General features: G+C 35.6%; 3 protein-coding genes across 5 annotated transcripts in view; 1 reads left to right on the top strand and 2 right to left on the bottom strand.

The window, feature by feature from the left end:
- Positions 1 to 1,747: 1,747 nt before the first annotated feature.
- hdhd5 (haloacid dehalogenase like hydrolase domain containing 5) lies at positions 1,748 to 10,245 on the bottom strand. The gene is made up of 8 exons (XM_055155972.1): positions 9,951 to 10,245; positions 8,599 to 8,802; positions 7,084 to 7,196; positions 6,014 to 6,107; positions 5,042 to 5,075; positions 4,797 to 4,971; positions 4,297 to 4,485; positions 1,748 to 2,769 (listed from the first exon to the last, which is right to left on the bottom strand). The coding sequence occupies exons 1-8, from the start codon at positions 10,059 to 10,061 to the stop codon at positions 2,346 to 2,348; spliced, it is 1,344 nt and encodes a 447-aa protein (XP_055011947.1). The 5' UTR covers positions 10,062 to 10,245; the 3' UTR covers positions 1,748 to 2,345.
- Positions 10,246 to 10,850: 605 nt separating this feature from the next.
- ccdc77 (coiled-coil domain containing 77) lies at positions 10,851 to 16,991 on the bottom strand. 2 transcript variants are annotated; one of them, XM_020931157.2, is made up of 12 exons: positions 16,818 to 16,991; positions 16,477 to 16,508; positions 15,660 to 15,846; positions 14,696 to 14,838; positions 14,526 to 14,622; positions 14,347 to 14,437; positions 13,735 to 13,823; positions 13,327 to 13,475; positions 12,394 to 12,679; positions 11,822 to 11,947; positions 11,235 to 11,387; positions 10,851 to 11,137 (listed from the first exon to the last, which is right to left on the bottom strand). In XM_020931157.2, exons 2-12 carry the CDS (start codon positions 16,506 to 16,508, stop codon positions 10,991 to 10,993), a joined length of 1,500 nt encoding a protein of 499 aa, XP_020786816.2. In that variant the 5' UTR covers positions 16,818 to 16,991; the 3' UTR covers positions 10,851 to 10,990. The 2 variants fall into 2 exon arrangements, with proteins under 2 accessions (XP_020786816.2, XP_055011451.1); XM_055155476.1 differs by having other exon boundaries at positions 13,735 to 13,820.
- Positions 16,992 to 17,890: 899 nt separating this feature from the next.
- ush1c (Usher syndrome 1C) overlaps positions 17,891 to 20,946 on the top strand; it is a 37,544-nt gene continuing 34,488 nt past the window's right edge. For both annotated transcript variants that reach the window (XM_020931149.2, XM_055155824.1), the window contains exon 1: positions 17,891 to 18,016. In XM_020931149.2, coding sequence (XP_020786808.1) covers positions 17,981 to 18,016 — 36 coding nt within the window. In that variant the 5' untranslated portion in view covers positions 17,891 to 17,980. The remainder of the gene's footprint in view (positions 18,017 to 20,946) is intronic.

Genomic DNA, 20,946 nt, shown 5'->3' with positions numbered 1-20,946 from the left:
ACAAACAATTAAATTATTATGACTCTTAAAATTCACTGCAATGGATTTCCTGCAGGGATTTACAGAATAATAAAAAATAAATAAATAAAAAATATATATTTGTGCACTTGTGTTTTTATATGAGCAAATGGTTAATTTAGATTTAATGGGGATCAACATAATCTCCTTGTGTGTTATTGACCAGTAATATGGGCCCTTTAATTGAAGAAAACCAAGCATGTTTATAATTTAATTTGTGCTGTCAAGCGATAAAAAAAATTGAGAGATTAATTAATTATGATCTGTAATTAATTAATCTAATTAATCTCTTTTTTAATCTCATCACAAAATTGCTGAGAATAGCCCTCAACTTGAGGTATTTTAATTTGAATTCATTATTACATTATTTTCATACTATCATTAACATTTTTATATAAGTATCATCATTATTACTATTACTAATGTGCATAAATAAACTCAACTTTACAACATATAAACCAAAACCACTCTAGAGCCATCGCTGTCATCATCTGAGAGACTTCTGTTGGTGCATTTTCTGCCTTATGGTCATTTTCGAGCATGGTTTTCTGTACTTTAGTTAAACAAATGACAATATTCCCTTTTTTTGTGTAGCCAGGGATCAGATTGGTCCAAAATAGGGACACTTGATATTGTCCTATAGAATAGAGTCTTGTCATCTGAAACCCAGCAAACGATATTTCTCTTTCTACGATATTTTCTCAATATACATCTCACGGTATGATATTAATTGACATATTTTGTGGAACAGAATTGTGTTACTTTTTTCTCTTAAAATTCTTTGACAAGACCCTGATTTTGTCATAATCCAACTAATTATGATTTAAAAGTGCTAAATACTTTTATGTTTCATGTCGTCTGCACTGAAACGCAGCAAAGGATCATGGTCTATGTAGTTCTCTTAACCTTAACAACAAATTTAAGCAAAGAAACTTGTAATTTTGATATATTGTGATGGTCCACGTTATTATAGTGACTTTTAACCATATAATATCACGATGTTTCTGGTATTTTTACCTTTCTATTGATTGCATCATACTTCACTGTTAAATATCCAAATGGTAAATTCACAAATGTTGGACCTTAACATTTCTTTTAGTGACTAAACTTGAGAACTCACCGTATTACACCAGATATCTACATTTTAACAATATTAATTTTAGGTGCATCCATTTGCATTAAATAACATTGTCCTACAGAATGTTGTGATGTTGTCTGAAACCCAGTGATATAATCAAACCTTTTAGGATAGATAGATCATTTTTGGTGATTTCTGGTTATCATTTTATCTGATAGATAAAATGTGGTCATGTTTACAGACTTTTGAGTATTGAGTACACTTGTAGCAACATGAATGCAACTGTAAGCTTGTCTGTATTTTAACTTGTCTTTCACATGTTTGAGTAACTCTTTATTATTAGTCTGTCTACATCTCTAAATCTTAAAATGCTCTGTTCCACCTTGTGAACGAACGAACGAAGTGGTTGTTTTCACGTTAACAGTTACCATTTAGCTTTCGTTCAGTAGAGATTAGCAATTCCAGGGCAGAAATTATCATAATGATCCTAGTGTATGGAATTTCAAAATGCAGAAGAGAAATTCCTGTGTTATGACATGACATCACAAGGTGGAACAGTGTTTTCAATTTGGGAGGAGAACTCAGCCTAAATATGCAGGGTTTGTGTGTTAAACTCGTGTGAATGAAACAACACACAACTCATGGGTATGTTTTTATGAGGAAACAACATTATAACAGAGTAAACTATGTCCTTTAACTTTGATTCTAAACAAATAGGAACACAAATATTCTGTAACTGCCTAAGTGTAAATTCTTCAGTAAAAATAGCACCACAAAGCACAATATTTAATGCAATCTTTGGTCAGCGTCTTGCAGCTGTCACACCCTGTTCAGTCTACAGCATAATGATCAACCAATGGCTATGATATTAAACTTGAGGGGTGCATTAGATTCGAGCTTATTTTTGGCACACAAAATAAGACACGATGGTTTATCTGTGTAACAAGTACAATTGACATGTTTTGTGATGTTATATAAATATATGTTTGTCTAAATAAAATACACTGTGGACTACAATGTCACGGAGTCAGGCTTTAAAAATCATAAATCAGTCACATATATTTTACATTTATTGTGCTTTTCCACTTTCTCAGCACTCAAAGCGCATTGCATCAAGGAAATACTCATCCATTCACACACACATTCATACACTTAAACACTTAACAAAAACTGAGCTACTGTCTCGTTATAATGTCATACTACAACAACAAAATTATGATTAAAAATGCAATTAACTAGACTAAAAATGCTACTCTAGAGGCCAGCCTTCCTGTTGAAACACGAGCTCCACGGCCTCTTTCACGTCATCAACCACAAAAGAAGGCTGCAAAAGGTTGGGGTCGAAGCGGAAGTCTCTGTGGCCGTGAAAGATCCTCTGTTCTGTCACTGTTTCAGAAGGGTCTGATGGAAGCTCCTCCTGCTCTTTGCTGTACACGCCAGTACACACCAAGATGGAGCTGCAGCCATCGGGAAGCTCATCCTCGGCGTCACCCGCAGACCTCCCTAAACCTGAGGAAGAGGAGGAGGAGGACGTGTGGGAGACCGCTGACTCTGAAGGTGCCTCCACTGCCCCTGTCCCTCCTTTGGCCTTCAGCTGTACTTTGGTGCGATGAGCTGTCTGGAGGTAGCGATTGTAGAGATTTGCACCGTAAATGTCCGCCATTGGATTGTCACTGTGAATAAAAAAAAAAAAAAAAAAACAGCGATGAAATCATAGACTGTATATAAATGGACATAGATAACATGTTCCAAACAGGAAGTGAGCACATCAACACATTACCCCTGTTTTATCTTCCCTTCACTGGCTGCCTGTGAGTTTTAGAATCGATTTTAAGATTTTACTGATCACTTTTAAAGCTCGTTTAGGTCATACACCAAGTTACATTTCACATTTCAGAACTTTTAACCCCGTACGAGTCTCCCACGGCCTTAGATCCTCAGGAAGGTCTCTGTGGTTGTTCCAAAGTCCAGGCTCCGGACGAAGGTGATGGAGCCTTTTCAGTCCGGGCGCCTCAGCTTTGTAACGACCTGCCTGAGGAGATAAGGCTCGCACCATCAGTATCATCTTTTAAATCACTTATTAAGACTCATTTTTATCAGGTTGGCCTTCCTTTAACTGGTTTTGGCTTGATTTTATTCCTTATTTCTTATTTTTAGTCTATTTTATTAACTTATTTATTTTGCTTCATTGTCTGATTTTGTATGCTTTCTGAATGCTTTTTAAAAATTTTTGGTTTTTATTTCTGCTTGTACAGCACTTTGTTAACCTTGCTTTTAAAAGTGCTTTATCAGTAAAGAGTTGTTGTTGTTGTTGTTTCTGTTTGTTGTTGTTTGTTGCTGTTCCACTGACTCCTCGCTCCAATTCACTTCTTATTGAAATAACATAGCCCTCTCTCTGTAACTGCAGCTGTCAGGTTCCTCATTTTGGTCTTAAAATATTCGCGTTAACCCGCTCTACATGATCCTGAGGTTTATATTTTGTTATTATGATATGAGCATTATTATTATTATTATTAATAACAGACAAATCCTTCTTTCCCTGAGGTCGTCTCCGCTAGAATTAGCAGCAGTGACTGACAGGCAAGTTTATTTGTGTAGCACAAGTCCTACACGATGTAGGAATTGAACGATATCCAAATCTCTCGGTACAATATTATCACGATATGCATCTCACAGTACGATATTTATTGTGATATTTTGGAGAGGTGCTTTTTTGCTTTTAAAATACCCTGATAAGATTTTGCTGTGAATTATTACCGTTATAATCCCAAGAATTCAAGTAAAAACATATAACTTAATGTTGTCTGCACTGAAATGAATCATGGGATATGTAGTTCCTGATGTATATAAGCTATTGCTACTGTAAAACCATGTATTTAAGCAAAGGATTTTGTAATTTGATATATTTTGATAGACAGCGGTATTATTGTGAGACTTTTGATGATACAATATCACGATATTTCTGTTACTGTCACATCCCTAATTCAAAGTAATACAAAGTGGTTTACAGAAGCGCTGACTCCCTGCCAAACCAAGGGTGTGGACAGAAAGGGGCGTTACTGTCAACAGCCTCACTTGCTTGCTCTTTGGTTGTGGTGATACTTGCGGTCAAACTTCGAAATATGGAAGTTCTTTATACAGTCTATAGATGCAACATAAAACAAGACAAGATAAATGAAGTTATCTGAATGAACACGTACCCTATAGCGTATAACCTCTTGACAGGTGTGGTCCATCCGAGTTTCTCAGCCTGTTGTTTAATCAGCAGCTCAGCGTAGTTGTAGGTCACTACACTTGGTTTGCCAATGAGGGCTTCATATTTCAGGTCATGTCCTGTAACTTTCTTATACAAATTCTCCAAACACACCAGGAACATGCCATGCCCAAATCTGAAACAAAAACATATTTTAAAGGTCCAATATTAAATACATTTTTGCTTTAAGCCATGTTATAATGTTGTTACCTCCTCAAAAACATACCTAGAGTTATGTTTTGTTTCATTCACACATGTTTTTGAGTAATCTTTTATTATATTTCCGTCTGAGAGAAGAACTCAGCCTAAATATGCAGGATTTGTGTGTTAAACATGTATGAATGAAACCAAACACAACTCCAGGTATGTTTGTGATAAGGATAAAACATAAATCACACAATAGAGATTTAAAATGGTAATATTTGTTTTAGATTTTAAAACCGTTACCTTGGATTCTTTGCCTCTGCCATCCATAAGAGGTCCATGTTACAGGCGAGCACAGGGAGGTGGGGGTATTGCACTGAGTCCCAGTTGTTGTCAGGGCTCCCACTGGTCAGAAGAACATCAACAATCAGCTGAAGATTTGTCTCCCATCTGACTGGCTCACCAAACAAAATTACAGCTATGGAATCAAACACACGAGGAGTTAGTTTGTAAAAATGGAAACATCTTTAACAGTATAGAATAAGTACCATCTATTTTTCGTAGCCCTTTGGTGGGTGGTATCTAGAAAATAGAAAGACTGTCTTATATTATACAACACAGACAAATTGTGAGCTTTTAACCATGTTAAAATATTGTTACCTCAACAAAAACATACTTGGAGTTGTGCTTTGTTTCATTCACACGTTTGAGTAACACTTTATTATTAGTCTCAGGCATGAAAACAGGTCAGGTTTGAAAAAGGTGAGAAGGGTGCACGAACAAAAAAACAACAACACAGGAGCAGTTGAGAGCAGCTTTGTTGTTTTTTTCACAACGAAAACTTGATTATAATGGCTTTGTATAAAAATAAAGCTTCAAAAGCCACTTTTCTCATGGGTTATTTTGACACTGTGCATGTGCAGTACTTTACTAACAGCACGAGAAGAACATTGGAGCAAAAGCTGCAACATGGTTACTTGGAACGCCGCTCGTACAGTTCGGCAGATGATTGGCTCTTGGCAGTGGAATAGGCGGGATATTTGCTGACACTTAATATCCCCCTCCCAAACTTTTCTAACTGAATCCACGCGATTCACATAGGTCACCTGTTTTGGCTTTAAAACGGTTGAATTTTCATGCCTGCTGCTGTCTACATTTCCAAAGCAAATTATGCTCTGTTGCACCTTGTGATGCAATGTTACTGTTCAAGTTAACAGCTCTTTTGTTCAGTAGAGATTGGTAATTCTAGGACTGAAATGATCCAAATGATTCTAGGGAAAGTGTATGGAGTTTAGAAACACAGTGGAGAACTTCCTGTATTACCACATGACATCACAAGGTGGAACAGATGTTTTCTGTTTGAGAGAAGAACTCAGCCTAAATATGCAGGATTTGTGTGTTAAAAATGTGTGAATGAAACAAAATATAACTCTGGGTTTGTTTTTTTTTGTTTTTTTATGAGGAAACAACATTATAACACAAGATCAGAAAATATGGGCACTTTAATAGAGAATTGTTACCTTATCTTTAGGACGTCTATCGTGATCCACAACATCGAGCAGTGGATATGCCTCTCGGAGCATCTCTATAGTCACTACATCTTCAAAACCCAGGCTAAAAGTGGTTTGAGTTAAGGAAGAAAGTATAAATAAAACTAGGTTTATAATTTTACTATGAGTAGCAAGCCCATTTACAGAAATTTGGGGCAATTTGGGGCAAGAAGACTCACATACTGTGAAACATTCCAGACAAAGGAATTGAAGCATTTGATGGATGCTCCACCAGAAAATGCACCTTTAGGACCATTTTTAAGTTTGAAAAATATAAAATTTGTGATAATAGAGCAAGAACTGCAAATGACAGAGTGCCAAAAATTGTAGGACGCTGTGATAACACATTTCAGAGACATTTGCGTTTGCATGGGTGTTGGTGTTTGTAATGAATTTCACTTATCCTTCACACGCTTGAATAGTGAAGTTTCTGAATCTAGAGAGAGGTATCTGCGTAAATATTATGTTTCACACCCTTCAATGTGCAAATTTGTATCGTTCTTGCAAAATGAAAGTACCAATTAGTAAACTCTTGAAAAGGCTCCTTCTTTTGTTAAAGTAAGGCATTTCTTTATGTTTTCTATTTGTCTTTGTGCTTCATACCTTGGATTTGGTTGTGGGCATTAAATAAAACAAAAATTAAAATTAAAAAATGAATAAAAAGCAGAATGAAACCATTAATTTGTTAGTTTGTCTCTATAATGAGTCATAGAAGTTATTAATTCAACCCAATAGAGCTCAAATCTGATAGTAGTATAGAAAAATAACAAAAGATTCCCTGCTACTACAGAGGAAAAGTATCTACAATATAGTCTGACCCCTAAAAATATTGTTTAATCTATTATCTAGTGAACAATAAGTTGATATAGTAATTATTGTGGCAGTAAAGACTATAACAAGAGTAAATATATGGCAGACACACAGGGCTATTGAATGGAACAAAGTATAAGTCCACTGATAACAGAATGTGTAAACGCCACTAACCAAACATGACGTGAATACTAAAGGTCAGCATTGTTATTTTGGTTTAGGTAGGATACTTATGAGCCACTTCTTCAACCGGACCTTGGCCAGACACAAGCACACACTTCTTATGGAACTGGCTGAACATCCGCAAAGGACTGTGGGAAAGCATCACCTGGTCTGGGGTAACCTGAGGAAACCAAAAACACATGTTGAAAAGTCCTATATTATGCAAAATTGACTCTTGTGAGCTTTGAGTCATGTCATAATGCTGTTACCGCCCCAAACACAGACCTGGAGTTGTGTTTTGTTTCATTCACACATGTTTCAGTAACCTTTTATTATTAGTCTGTCTACATTAGGGCTGGGTATCATTAAGAAGTTGCCGATATGATACAAACTTTGATATAATGAGCTTTCGATTCAATATGAAATATTTCAAATCGATCTGATAAGGTTCAATAAAAGGTAAAGGCTTAATCATGGCTGTGATACTAAAAGTCTTTGTTAAACCACAACTTGTGCAAAGGTCACAGTGTATAGAGAGTGGATCATAATATTAGAACAATACTTCCTGCTGTAGTGCTGCTTTATGTTTGTTGTTTTCTCACCTTTGCTGGTTTGTGTTGTCCATTACTTTACTTGTATCTGTTGTCTGTTACCATAGTCTGTGTCCTTAACCTTACCTTTGTTGACTTTTGTTATACTGCCAAACTGTAACAGTGACTCTTTGTTGTATAACTTGTAAATAGTTCATATAGTTTAATGCAAAATATCTGAAAAATGCAAAAGAAAGCTCATTATGTCAGATTAGAAGAGTGGGGGTGGGATTACATACATTTTCTTCTTCCCACTCCTTTTTGGACATATTTTTTTGTTCTGGTTATTTTAATTTCTATTATGATTTCACTTATATGGGTTAGGGTTAGGGTTAGGGTTAGTGTTCCATTTTATGTAAGAATGTAAATCTCTACTTGCCCAAAATAAGTACATAAATACAATAAGAAATACAAAAGTTAATATGAAACATGCATATTTTAATCATCAAAACAGTGAAAATGTCAAATGTGTCACATAAATGAGTTTTCTTCCACTAAACAAGCAACGAAACTGTAGTGCTGTCAGAAAATAATTTTGTAAAATATACCAAAAAATACTCTTGGCAATATATTGGTACAGCAGCCCACAATATTGATACTGTATCATCGCATTAAATGACTCCTAGTCTACAGCAACAAAGCTCAAAATGCTCTGTTCAACCTTGTGATATCATGAAGCAGTAGTTTTAAAGTTAACAGCTACATTTTACTTTTATGTCAGTAGAGATTGGCAATTCCAAGGCTGAAATAATGCAAATGATTCTAGTAAAGCTGTATGGAGTTTATAAACACAGTGAAGCACTTGTTTGAGAGAAGAGCTCAGTTTAATACACAACAGTTTGTGTGTTAAAATGTGTGAATGAAACAAAATACAACTCCAGGTGTTTTTATGATGTGGAAACAACATTATAACATAGATCAGAAAACAGCGTAATAATATGTCCCTTTAAAGTCTAATATATTATAATAACCAGATGAACAGCACTGATTTACCTCAGCCTCCAGTAGTTCAGACAGATGCTCTGCTTTAGTCTGCCTCATGCAATTTCCAGCATTCGTAACAAACACCACAGGGACCTTGTATTTCCCGTTGTGATCCACTAGTTTCTTGAAGCATTGTTTTGCAGCAGGAATTGGAGTCCTGCCCCGAACCAGCACTCCATCAATATCAAAAAGGAGCCCAAAACCACTGGGGGCCTGAGGAGAGAGGAGAAGCAGAGAGACAGTGTGGAAATATATGATTAAGTTACACATTAACTACAGGTCATATATTGCCAAAAGTAAATAAAACTCTAGCTGGGTTAAAGGGCCCATATTACGCTATTTTCTGGTCTGTGATCATGTTGTTTCCTCATCGCAAACAGAACTGGAGTTGTGTTTTGTTTCATTCACACATGTTTAACAGACAAACCCTGCATATTTAGGATGAAAACACTCTGTTCCACCTTTTGATGTCATGCGGTAAAACAGGAAACGCTTCACTTTGTTTCTAAACTCCACACAGCTTCACTAGAATCATTTGGATAATTTCAGCCCTGGAATTGTCTACTCTAATCTAAAATCTCTTCTGAACTAAAGTTAAAAGCAGCTGTTCACTTAAAACTACCGCTACATGACATCACAAGGTAAGGCTGTGCAATTAATCGAATTTTGTTCACAATTTCGATTTGTGCGTCAAACGATCTCCAAAAAAAAATAATCCAGTTGAAATGATAAAGCTTAACAAAGTTTATTTTGGGATATTTTTAATATAAACAAGTATATTTATAGTATTTTTAAAAGATAGAGATTGTAGAACAGCTGGATATATTGTTTATTTTGGATACATTTACATTTACTTTTATTTTCTATCCCTTAATTCATGTTCAAAGTCTATTTTATTTATTTTTTGTTTGTTTGTTTTATACATTGCAAAACTGCTCTAAAGTACATATTTGTAGCCTATATTTATTTTCAGTTTGAAAGTTTTGCATAAATTATCAATAACAAAGTGTTGGGGTTTTTTTGTTTGTTTTTTGAGAGAATTGCTGAATAAATGCTTCATGTAACTAAAAAATAATTGTGATTTCAATATTGATCAAAATAATCGTGAAAATGATTTTTTTCCATAATTGAGCAGCCCTATCACAAGGTGGAACTGAACATTTTGAGCTTTGGAGATATAGACAGACTAATAATAAAGGATTATAAAACATGTGTGAATGAAACAAAACAGTCCATGTATGTTTTATTGAAGTAACAACATTATAACATGATTTAAAGCGTAATAATGGACCTTTAAAACATGCCATCTGCACACCAGCTTTAATATTCTGTCAAAATTATAAATATAGATGAACTCTTACCTGGCTGTATGCTCGTGATGATGGAGCAGATGTGTTTACTTGTACAGATCCTCTTTCAAAGGTCGATTTCAGCAGCTGCCAACCACCTTTCCATAATTTTAGTCTCTGCATTCTTGTTTTGTTTAGTCAAATTAAACGGGATACAGCTAAAATAGTCTCTTAATCTGAGCTGGTGGATTCTTAGCTATAGTGCAGAGCTAAAGATCAAGCAGGACATGTTTAAATGACTAGAAAAACACAGAAAAAACCCTGTAGTACAAATGGTTTTCATCAAAAGTCCAAATGAGCAGAGGGCAGTGTGTACACAAACAACTGCGCATGCGTAGATCTTCTTCTCTACGCTGTAGTCCATAATGCTGCCCTCTAGTGTTCATCTCCAGTAACAATCTCACTATAAACATCATTTTTATTCTTTTATACACTCAAATTTATGGTATTTTTTTAAATATGTTTTCATAATGTCAAAAAATATATATTGTGTGATAATTTAATAAAAACGCACTGTTGTGATGGTGCTGGCAATAAATTACAAGTTTAAAGGTGCATTGTGTAACTTTTCTGATGTTCTGATGTCAAATGTCTCCAGAAAGATGTTTTTGATTCGTCTGGAATATTTCACAGTATGGTATTAAGTCTTTCTATCTTCATGGAGACCAAACCAGACCAAGTTACAAGTCAGATCTGTGGAGAGGCAACGCCGCTCAGAGTTAGAATGCCTTATTTCCTAGGTATTTTTGAGTTCTAAAACAACCTGTAATTGAATAAATGTAAGGTAGAGCTGTTTTATGTCATACTGCGGAACATTCCAAGCAGAGAAATGACATCTCCAAAGAAACAAGCAGGTGACAGACCCACAACCAGAAAGTTACAAATCAAATTATAGCACAATTCACATTTCAGTCATTGATTTAAGCTTTAATATTTACAACATTTTGGTTTATTTATTGATTAAAAACATTGCAAAATCACTCATCAGTAGTAAACACCAAGGCACAACTATTATGAATGAAAAGGTATGGATACAAGAAGGAAATTATTCTCTAGCTAAAGCGCAGCTCGTTTTCCAGTCCGTAGATCTTCGCCTTCAGTGTCATGAGCTCCCCCTGGACCTTCTTTGTTCTGGAGTTGGTCTGACGTACTTCATGGAGAATCGCTAAATCCTGGTTAGGTCCAACATTCAGAGTGACCTAAAACATACAAAAATGGAAACGAGGAAAGCGGAAATGTTAAATTACAATCTTCCATAAATCGTGCTGCTCTTATAATAACAACAATATTACAAACCTTGAGAAGTTGTTTTTCGACATCTTTCAGTTTCTGTCTGAGATGCTTCAGATCTGTTTTGAATCCTTCCACCTCCATGGCTCTTCTCTTCTCCAGAGCCTCGTAACGCTGGGTCATGAGCTGAAGACGCTTTGCCATTTTATCAGAGCGCTCCTAAATACATATGTTTCTATTAAAGGTCCTGTATTACACCAAATTAACTCTTGTGAACTTTAAACTATGTTATAATGTTGTTACTTCCTCAAAAACAGACCTGGAGTTGTGTTTTGTTTCATTCACAAAACATACACACATTTGAGTCATCCTTTATTACACCTTGTAATGTCTTGAAGCTGTAAAATTCAAGTTAACAGCTACTTTTACCCTACAGTGGAGCTCTTTCCATATTACCACATGACATCACAAGGTGGAACACAGTGTTTTCAGTTTGAGAGACGGACTAAATATGCAGGTTTGTGTGCTAAACATGTGTGAATGAAACAAAACACAACTCCAGGTCTGTTTGTGATGAGGAAACATTATAACAGAGCAGAAAATAGTGTAATATGGGCTCTTTAACACAACAGGGACAAATCAAGAATTTATACCTTGAATATTTCTCTGCCCACGTCGCCCTCCTCTCTGATTTGAGCGAGTTCTGTCTCCAGAGAAACGCACTGTTCTCTAAACATCTCTGCCAGACGATGGGCCTGCTTTAAGTCCTCCTGTAATGCCTGCGGACACACAACACAGTGTAAATAAATATTAAATATCAACAGTGGGCAGCAAATGGAAGCAGCTAAAACTAATAATGGTTAAAATGCAGATGTTTGCGGTTGTTTGTCTAGTCGCCATTTTAAATAATTCAACTTTTGTGAATTGAATAATGAATTGGATTTATATAGCGTCTTTAAAAGGCACTCACATTATTATTACATAATTATTGCATTATTCTTTCACTCCACAAACTGACACGAGTTGCCATTTTGCTCCAACCAGCACCGTCACACCGGCCAATGTGGGTGTTTTACAGTTTTGTTCCACTGGCGCCCCCCTGTGGCATCTGGTGTTCCCCACGGTCTCCCATCGAAGTACTAACCAGGCCCAATCCTTTAACCTTATGGATACTTCTTATGAAAGTACAACGTTTTGACAAAACAGTAGAATCTGAAACCTGTACCTTCACTTCCTCCTTATGTGCTTGCTGTGGAATTTGCTGTGGTACATATTGGGGTCGGTGCGTGTGAAGAGTGGAGCTGCTGGTGGGCTGCCACGCTCTGCTCAGCTCTGGGGCAGCAGAGTGACCAGAGGGACCAGTCTTTCTCAGACGATTGTGACAAGAGTCCAGCTCCCTCAGCAGTTTGTCCTTCTCAACCATCCAACTCTTCTCCAGAGCTCGAGTGTCAAACTTTAACTGAAGGAAATCTCTGGTGCTGTGGTGTAACAGGTTCTGGGTTTGTTGTAACCTGTGCAGTTATAACATAAGACAAAGATAAGACTCAGAATATAATTTAAAGGGAATATCAAACATCTAGCTTGCTTCATATTTTCTTACTTGATTAATTATGGGTTAATTTATATTTATTTGCCCTTTACCATGGTTTCACTCTGCGGCTAGTCAGACATTTACAAAGACTTCCCTGTTAGTAAACTATTTTACTGACCTTCATTTACCCATAGATTAAGAATGTCTTTTTCAGAGGAGTCCTGGCCCTTTTGTGCATGTTTTTACAGCTGATTAGTCTGAAATTGTGAGAACATTTTATACATGAATATGATCCTAATGGGGTTTTGGTAATAAGGATGTTGTTAAGGATCAGTATGCCAAGAAATGTTGTTTCTACTTATCAACGTTTATTCATGTACAAAAATGTCCCAACATAACTTAAGTGATAATAAGGTGTTTGTTAATTGGGAAGTGTTAGTAAACATTTAATTGCAGCAGCATAAGATTAAGTAGAAAACATAAGGGCTGAATATATACAAATAAAAAACAAATTAACCACTTACATGTATGCAAATTAGCTGCTGTACCCTCAAATAACTAACTATTAACTATTTAAATCTATATAAAACATGGAGACAGACCGGTCTATATGGATACAAGTCTTACTTCTCAGTTAAAGCAGCGATTCGTTCCTGGTCTCTTTGCATCTGTGCCTGGGCCTCGTCTGATTTTATCCTTCTGTCCTCCAGCAAAGTCTCCACCTGCTCTTTGGACAGTCGAGTCTGTTCTTCCATCTGAGCCTGCAGCGCCTCCACCTGGAACACAGACACTTAAAACTAAGAAAACTAAGATACAAAAGCACAATAATGTTAAACTTTAAAGATGCACTGTGTACATTTCTGGTGGATTATCTGCTCTCTGCTGGTCTCCATGATGTTATTACTATGCCTTAAATTAATTGCCATACTGTAGATAATTTCAGAAAAAAAAACAAAAACATCAACATAGAGTCGAAGTGTTGGACGATCTACCCGAAAAGCTACACAGTGCATCTTTATTTAAGTTTGATCTCACCTGTAGTAACAACGTCTCATTATCGTTCTTGTATTGTTCCAGAGTTTCATGTTTAACCCCGTTTGCAGATTTGGTCTTTCTACTTTCTCCTTGTAAAAACAAAACACAGTTAAAACTTCCAAACAGGCAAAAGCTTTTCAAGAACAAACAAACCCAAATATATTAAAAAATATATGTCTAAATAGCCTATAATATTACGATGTTATAATAGGGAGATGTAGACAGATAGTTGTGTTTTTCTCTAAAACAGAAAAATCTCTGTTCAACTCTGTGCTCCACTGTGTTTTTAAACTCCATGCACCTTCAGTAGAATAATTTTGATAATTTCAGCCCTGAAATTGCTCATCTTTAATCATATTTAGTGATCTTAAAGATAAAAAGGCAGCTGCTAACTTGAAAACTACTGCTTGAAGAAAGGTGGAACTGAGCATTTTTAGCTTTAGAGATGTAGACAGACAAATAATAAAGGATTACCCAAATATGAGTGAATGAAACAAAACACAACTCCATGTATATTTGAAGAGGGAACAGCATTATAACATAGCTAAAAGCAAACCTAAGTTAGTTTTGCATAATATAGGACCTTTAATGATTTTGACTAGATTCTCAAACCTTTCTTGCTCACAGCAGGCCTGAATTTTTGGGGTCTGAGACTCAGGTTTTCTTCAAAGTTGGACTCTGGAATCTTCTGTGTGATAGCAACCTGATACAAACATGAATAATTTACACCTTCTGAGACTGTATAAATTGAAATATCTATGAATGAATAATGAAAGATATAAGGCACTTACTTTATGGGGCGGCTCACGGTGGAAATATGTGATTTCACCGGCGTCAGGACCCACCAGAGCGAGGAGGTGATGGATTTTCTTTCTGTCCTCCAACTCTCTGTACATAAAAAATAAATTAATAGAATATAAATTTGCAGTAGAAGTAAAAAATGAATAAAAACAAAAATTACCTTATTTTGAGTCTGTCATTCTCTGCATAAAGCCGCAGTGACTGTTCCCGCTCTTGGAAAAGGTAAACCTGCATGTCACTGAGAGCATTCTGCAGCTCAGAAATCTCCCCTTCTCGCTGTCGTACTTCCCACTGTAGTTTATGCTGAAAGAAGATTTTAAACTCAATTAAGTGTCTGCATCAATGTCTCTGAAACAGTTACTTTAGAGTGACCATATTAAAAAAAAAACTGTGACAACCCTGGTTTGGGATGTTTTGTAATAATAAAATGTAAACTATGCTATATTTATTTTTGTATCTGGAGTAATGTGATGTACTATAAGAATCGGGCAGAAGCACATTATTGCTTTAGTGGGATTGTAAAAGGGGGTGGGGGTATATAAGCATTGATTCTCCCCACTCCTTTTCGGAATAATAGACTTTTCTTTTTCTTTTTGGAGATTATACTTGTGATGAGCAATGTAAAATAATTGTCTTTATGTATCTGTATTTATCATTTACTGTATGATAATACAATTTATTATTTATGGAAACATCCGACTAAACTTATCATCATCATAAAAAACAAAAATTGTGAAAAGAGTGTTATAATTTGAATTTCTCTCGGGATAATTAAAGTATCTCTCTCCCTTTTTCTCTAAATCAGGAAAGTTGTTATGCACTGGGTCCATTCACGACTTAATTGTGAGCCAGTACATTATCTGAGAGTCTTTTTCTTTGTGTTCTGGTTTAAGCTTGTTTTTCTCTATTTTGACTAAACAAGTGACTATTTATGCCTCTCTTTACTGTTTGTCAGTATCAAGTTGGTCAAAAATAGGGACATCTCGGACATTTCTTTATAAACCTGGAACAAATCAGTGGTTTTGGATAAATGTACAAGGACAGGGGACACAGGGCTCAAAACTGGGACAGTCCTGGGTCGATAAGGACATCTGCTCACCCTGATTTACTGTTTTGTCTCTCACCTGGTCGTCTGCGATGCTTTTGTATTTCTCCAGCATTTGCAGCAGCTCCTCGTGTTCAGAGTCAAACTGTGCGATCTTCTGCCGGTAAAACTCCAGCAGCTCCCTGGAGGGACGGAGGTACGCCAGGCGCTCATGGACTGAGGGAAGAGGAGATTCTGGGGCTTTTCCAGGTGTGTGCGCATGACCCCTTTTAGAAACACAGAATTAAATAAAATTAAATTAAGGGTGCATTGTGTAACTTTTCTGGTGGAGGACGTTTGCCTGTAGAGGTGTTATTCCTTTGTCTAGAATGTTTCACAGTATGGCATTAAACCTTTCTATCTCAATGGAGACCAGACTAAACCAAGTTACAAGTCAAATCTGTGGAGAGGAAACCCCGCTCACAGTTAGAATGCCTGTTTTTCTGGGTACTTTTGAGCTATAAAACCACCTGTAATTGAATAAATGTAAAGTAGAGCTGCTTAATGTCATACTGTGGAACATTCCAGACAAAGCAATGACATCTCCATAGAAACAAGCAGGTGACGGACCCCCAACCAGAAAGTTACACATCAAATTATAGCACAATCCACATTTCAGTCATTCATTTAAGCTTTAATATTTACAACACTTTGGTTTATTTATTGATTATAAACATTACAAAATCACTCATCAGTAGTAAACACCAAGGCAAAACTATTATGAATGAAAAGGTACGGATACAAGAAGGAAAATATTCATTAATTAATTCATTAAAACATTAATTAAACAAACAAACATTGCAAAAACACTCTAAAAACAACAATCAAATTTATGTATTGTGGATTAAGTGGGTTACCTGTGTGATGCTTCTTTTGTTGGAGATCCCATCTTAAACAGAAAAAAATACAGTTTAAACACAGTATATTCAACAATCTTGTAAATCAACAGTTTTTTTTCTTCGTTTTATGGGGTGGGCTGTTGTGTTAATCATTGTTTTGTGTTGCCATGTGAGTCAGGAGCGAAAGTTTACATGATGAAGCTTAATTTAGCGTTAATTGTGTAGTACATAGAGACACACAGAGCGAAACAACATGACTGTACTACAAATATTGTTGATTAAAAGCACGATAACACAAGTAGTCGACCAAAACAATAACTAAATGCGTAGTTAGGTACTTTCTTAGATTTCATACTCACCCTACGATGCGTCCCCCTTTGTTTATGATGAGAATGTTTTGCAAATTACAAATCGTGCACTTACGCCTTTTAGGAAAAAATACAGCGTTTGTTTATAGAAAAGACGCAGTTACTTTACCACACAATTTTAAAACCCGGAAACCTACGCCCCTCTTCTATTTCGTGGAAAACTGAGTCTCTTGATGATTGAAGTATGGCGCCCCCAGTGGTACACCGTTGTATTCATAGTGAAAAGTGCTTTAAAGATGCACTGTGTAACTTTTCTGGAGGAGAGTTGTCTTCATGGAGATGTTATTACTTTTCCTGAAATGTTTCACAGTGTGGAATTAAAGATATCTATCTCCATGGAGACAAGTGAGACAGGCCAAATTACAGGTCAGCTCGGTGGAAAGACAATAAATTTTTCACGATTTTAATAATATTATTCGGTGTAGATTAAAATCTAATCCACTCTTAAAGTTGTTTCTATTATATTGAAACCTTAAATAAATATAATTTTTAAAACTAAGTTAAAGCGTTTATGGGCAGTTCTTTCATTTTAATTAAATTTGGTGTTAATGTTAGTAGCTGCTGTAAATATAAATTATAGTTTTAACCAATTATAAAATAATTTGTGAAGAACAGTTGAGAAATGTGCTGAAAATTACGGGAAGTAGAGAGTCCTAAAACATAAAAAAAAAAAAATAATAATAATAATAATTATAATAATTTTTAAATAAATAAATAAAAAAAATAAAAAAAATCATAATTTACCTTTTTCCTGATACTTTAACATGATTAAAAATAATGTTAAAGTATATATTTTTTGTCTTATAATAATTTATGTGCACATGGTTGCTAGGTAACAGATATGGGATTCAATGCGTCATGATTTTCCACCAGAAAGTCAAAATTGAAACCTAAAAATTTGCCAAACCAGAAAAAACACAAAACAAAATATTTGTAAAATTCTAAATACAACCATCTTAGCTGTGTTTTATCAAAATTTGTGATCCAACCTGTCATAGGCACTTTCATTTCAAATTAAAGGCATATCTACTCTTATTGTGAAAGGAGTAACCGGATATAGTGTGCACACGTGTTTATTTGACGTCGGTTCGGTGCTGTCAAACTTCACTGGCGTTGTCTTTTCACATCGCTGTTTTGGCTGTTTTTATTAAACCATGGAGCGAAAAGTCGCCCGGGAATTTAGGCACAAGGTAAGACATTTATTAATCAAATCATTATTTTTGTATCCTAGAGTTTTTCGATCTTTAAAATTATCCGAAGAAGCTAACAGGTGATGCGCACTGAAAGGCCCCGGCAACCTGAACATTGCTCGGGCTACCCCATAATAAATTTTTTTTTTTTAAATTGTGATACTACAACTTTAAGACCGTTATAAAACATGAACCAACCTTTAGACTAACATATAATGATCTAATATTAGTCCAGTATTACATAATGTTATTTTAAACCTTATTATAGTGTCATGTACTCCTTCATATTAACTTTATATTTTTAATTTTGGTGTTATTTGCTGTATACAGAACAAATAAATGAAACAATGTTAATTAAAATAGCTGGGAACTTGAGCCAAAGAACATAGGGACAACAGAACGCCATCTGCACTGCACACCAACATACCCCATCCCCTGCCTGTCCCATATTACACTCAGACCCTCACAAAGGCAATTAGGCATAATGTATTCTGGGTATGAAAGTGCAGCTGAGCGGAATAGATTAAGCATTTCATTTCATTTGTTGCTGTAATTAAAGGTCCTATGTTATGCGTGATAGACTCTTGTGAGCTTGAAGCCTTGTTACCGCATCAAAAACATACCTTGAGTTGTGTTTTGTTTAATTTAACATGTTTGAGTAACCCTTTATTATTAGTGTGTCTACATCTCCGGAGCTCAAAATGCTCTGCTTCACCTTGTTCCTCCAATTATTGAGATTCTAGTGAGTTGTTTTCTGTTTGAGAGAAGAATTCTAGCCTAAATATGCAGGGTTTTTGTGTGAAACATGTGTGAATGAAACAAAACACAACTCCTGGTATGTTTGCAATGAGGAATCAACATTATAACATAGATCAGAAGGCGCTTTAAGAATGATACAGGACTTAACTACCCCACCCTTAATTCAGAGGAGGAAGTGAAGCATTTAAAAGATATGGTGCACTTCATAATTGTTTTATCTTCCTGTCCAATGTTCTCTAGACGTGTGGGTTTATGGTGCCAAGGTTCATGTTTGGAGATGACTGAGATTTTATGACAGCCATAAAAAGACGTTGCATCCAATCTGCAATGTAGCGTCACTACCTTTTATCACGCACGTCCTATATTACATGAAATTGACTCTTGTGAGCTTTAAGTCATGTTGGGATGTTGCTGCCACTTCAAAAACATCCTCAGAGTTCTGTGTTTTGTTTCATTCACACATGTTTGAGTAATCCTGCTTTATTAGTCTGTCTACATCTCAAAGCTCAAAATGCTCTGTTCCACCTTGTGATGTCATGTAGCAGTTAACAGCTCCTTTTATCCTTTGTTCAATAGTAGGGATGTAACAATAACCGAAATATCTTTATATTATATTGTCAAAGGTCTCACGATGATATCGTAGCCCATCACAATATACTAAAGTACAAGTCTCTTTGCTTAGATTAAGAGTTATGGTACAGCAATACCTAAAAAATACAGACGGAACTACATAGACCATGATCCCTTACTCCATTTAAGTGCAGACTACATGAAGAAATAACAATTCTAAGCACTTTTAAATCTTTGTTTTTTAGGCTAAGTCTTGTCAAGGCATTTGAAGAAGAAAAAGTAGTGCTTTGTTAGTATCCACAAAATATAGCAATAAATATTGTACCATGAGATACATATTGTGAAAATATTGTACAGAGAGATTTGGATATTGTTACATCCCTATTCAATGGTGATTTCAAGGCTGAAATTGTATGGAGTTTAAAAACACAGGAGAGCACTACCTGAATTACCACATGACATCACAAAAAAGGTTGAGTTATTTAATGTCATACTGTGGAACATTCCAGGCAAAGGAATGACATATCCATAGAAACAAGCAGGTGATGGACCCCCAACCAAAAGGTTGCATGCACAATACAATATCAAATGAATGGTTACCGCAATATGTTCAGGTTAACACGATTATAAGCATTACGTTTGTTTTTTACGTTACGTTTTGTTCGTTTTTAGACTATGGGATGAAAATCCATTTATGGGGGTATTAATTGGAAACAGTGGAAGGTGATATAGTAATTTTTGGTAGATGAAGTACTCAATTTGGTTAGTGAAAGTACAGATATAGGGACAAGAAGTTACTCAAGTAAAAGTAGAAGTCTCACATGAAAAAATCTACTCAAGTAAAATATTAAAGTGCCTGTTTAAAAATGTACTTAAAAACTGTTACTTTATACTCTTTTAGAGATTTTTAGAACAATTAAAGGATGAAATGTAGTGATTTAGAAAAATAATTTAGCTGATTTTAAGTAATTTTGTTGATTTCTTATTTCTTTTCTAGACGTTTTTGTGGTTTCGTGTATCTGGTTTGCTCAAAGTTGAGACGGAAACTCAAATTAAATGTGCTAAAAATTAAATTAACTCTCAGCCATTTCAGCAGGTCTCAAATGATAAAGAAAAGTACTTTTTACTTTTCAGTCCAGATTTAAAATGTAGTGGAGTAGAAAGTACAGATACCTGCTCTCAAATGTACTGAAGAAAAGTAAAGTAAAAAGTATCCACTGGAAAAATAAAGAACAGATACCTAAAATTTGGATTGTACTTTTACTTTTGTACTTCATTACCTTCCACCACTGATGACAGGCCTAAATATAAAATAGTCTTTCTTCTGTAACTTCCTGTTCCTGTAGCGTTTCTGCTCACCTGTGCTTGAGTATCTTGTAAGATGATACGACTGACCTCCCTCCAGCCTCTCCTCAGCCATTATTCCCTTTAGTCTGAAGGCGGGGCCATTATTTAGTCATCTTTAGCTGTAGGAGCTTTGCATCTTTCATATGTGCACAGTTTTATAGTGGTGTTAGCTCACATTATCTGAACATGTGTTACATCAGTGATTGGCCCAAGCGCTTTCTCAAAACTTTACTTCTTCATCTCAGCTGCCATCA

The sequence above is a fragment of the Boleophthalmus pectinirostris genome, unplaced genomic scaffold (genome assembly GCF_026225935.1).
Source record: "Boleophthalmus pectinirostris isolate CB_2022bp ecotype Guang Dong unplaced genomic scaffold, ASM2622593v1 HiC_scaffold_2, whole genome shotgun sequence".
Classification (NCBI taxonomy): Eukaryota; Metazoa; Chordata; class Actinopteri; order Gobiiformes; family Gobiidae; genus Boleophthalmus; species Boleophthalmus pectinirostris.
Note: the sequence above shows the minus strand (reverse complement) of the source record. Positions and strands in the feature narration are given on the sequence as shown.

What these genes read in the sequence shown, in the direction of transcription:
- hdhd5 (XM_055155972.1), bottom strand. Translation starts at nt 10,061, where the DNA reads ATGCAGAGACTAAAATTATGGAAAGGTGGTTGGCAGCTGCTGAAATCG. An exon ending in ATAGACGTCCTAAAGATAAG is followed by an intron (nt 5,076 to 6,013) that starts GTAACAATTCTC and finishes TCTATTTTCTAG; the next exon opens with ATACCACCCACCAAAGGGCT. An exon ending in GCAGAGGCAAAGAATCCAAG is followed by an intron (nt 4,486 to 4,796) that starts GTAACGGTTTTA and finishes TTTTTGTTTCAG; the next exon opens with ATTTGGGCATGGCATGTTCC.
- ccdc77 (XM_020931157.2), bottom strand. Translation starts at nt 16,508, where the DNA reads ATGGGATCTCCAACAAAAGAAGCATCACACAG. An exon ending in AATGACAGACTCAAAATAAG is followed by an intron (nt 14,623 to 14,695) that starts GTAATTTTTGTT and finishes TTTTATGTACAG; the next exon opens with AGAGTTGGAGGACAGAAAGA. An exon ending in GCCTGCTGTGAGCAAGAAAG is followed by an intron (nt 13,824 to 14,346) that starts GTTTGAGAATCT and finishes TGTTTTTACAAG; the next exon opens with GAGAAAGTAGAAAGACCAAA.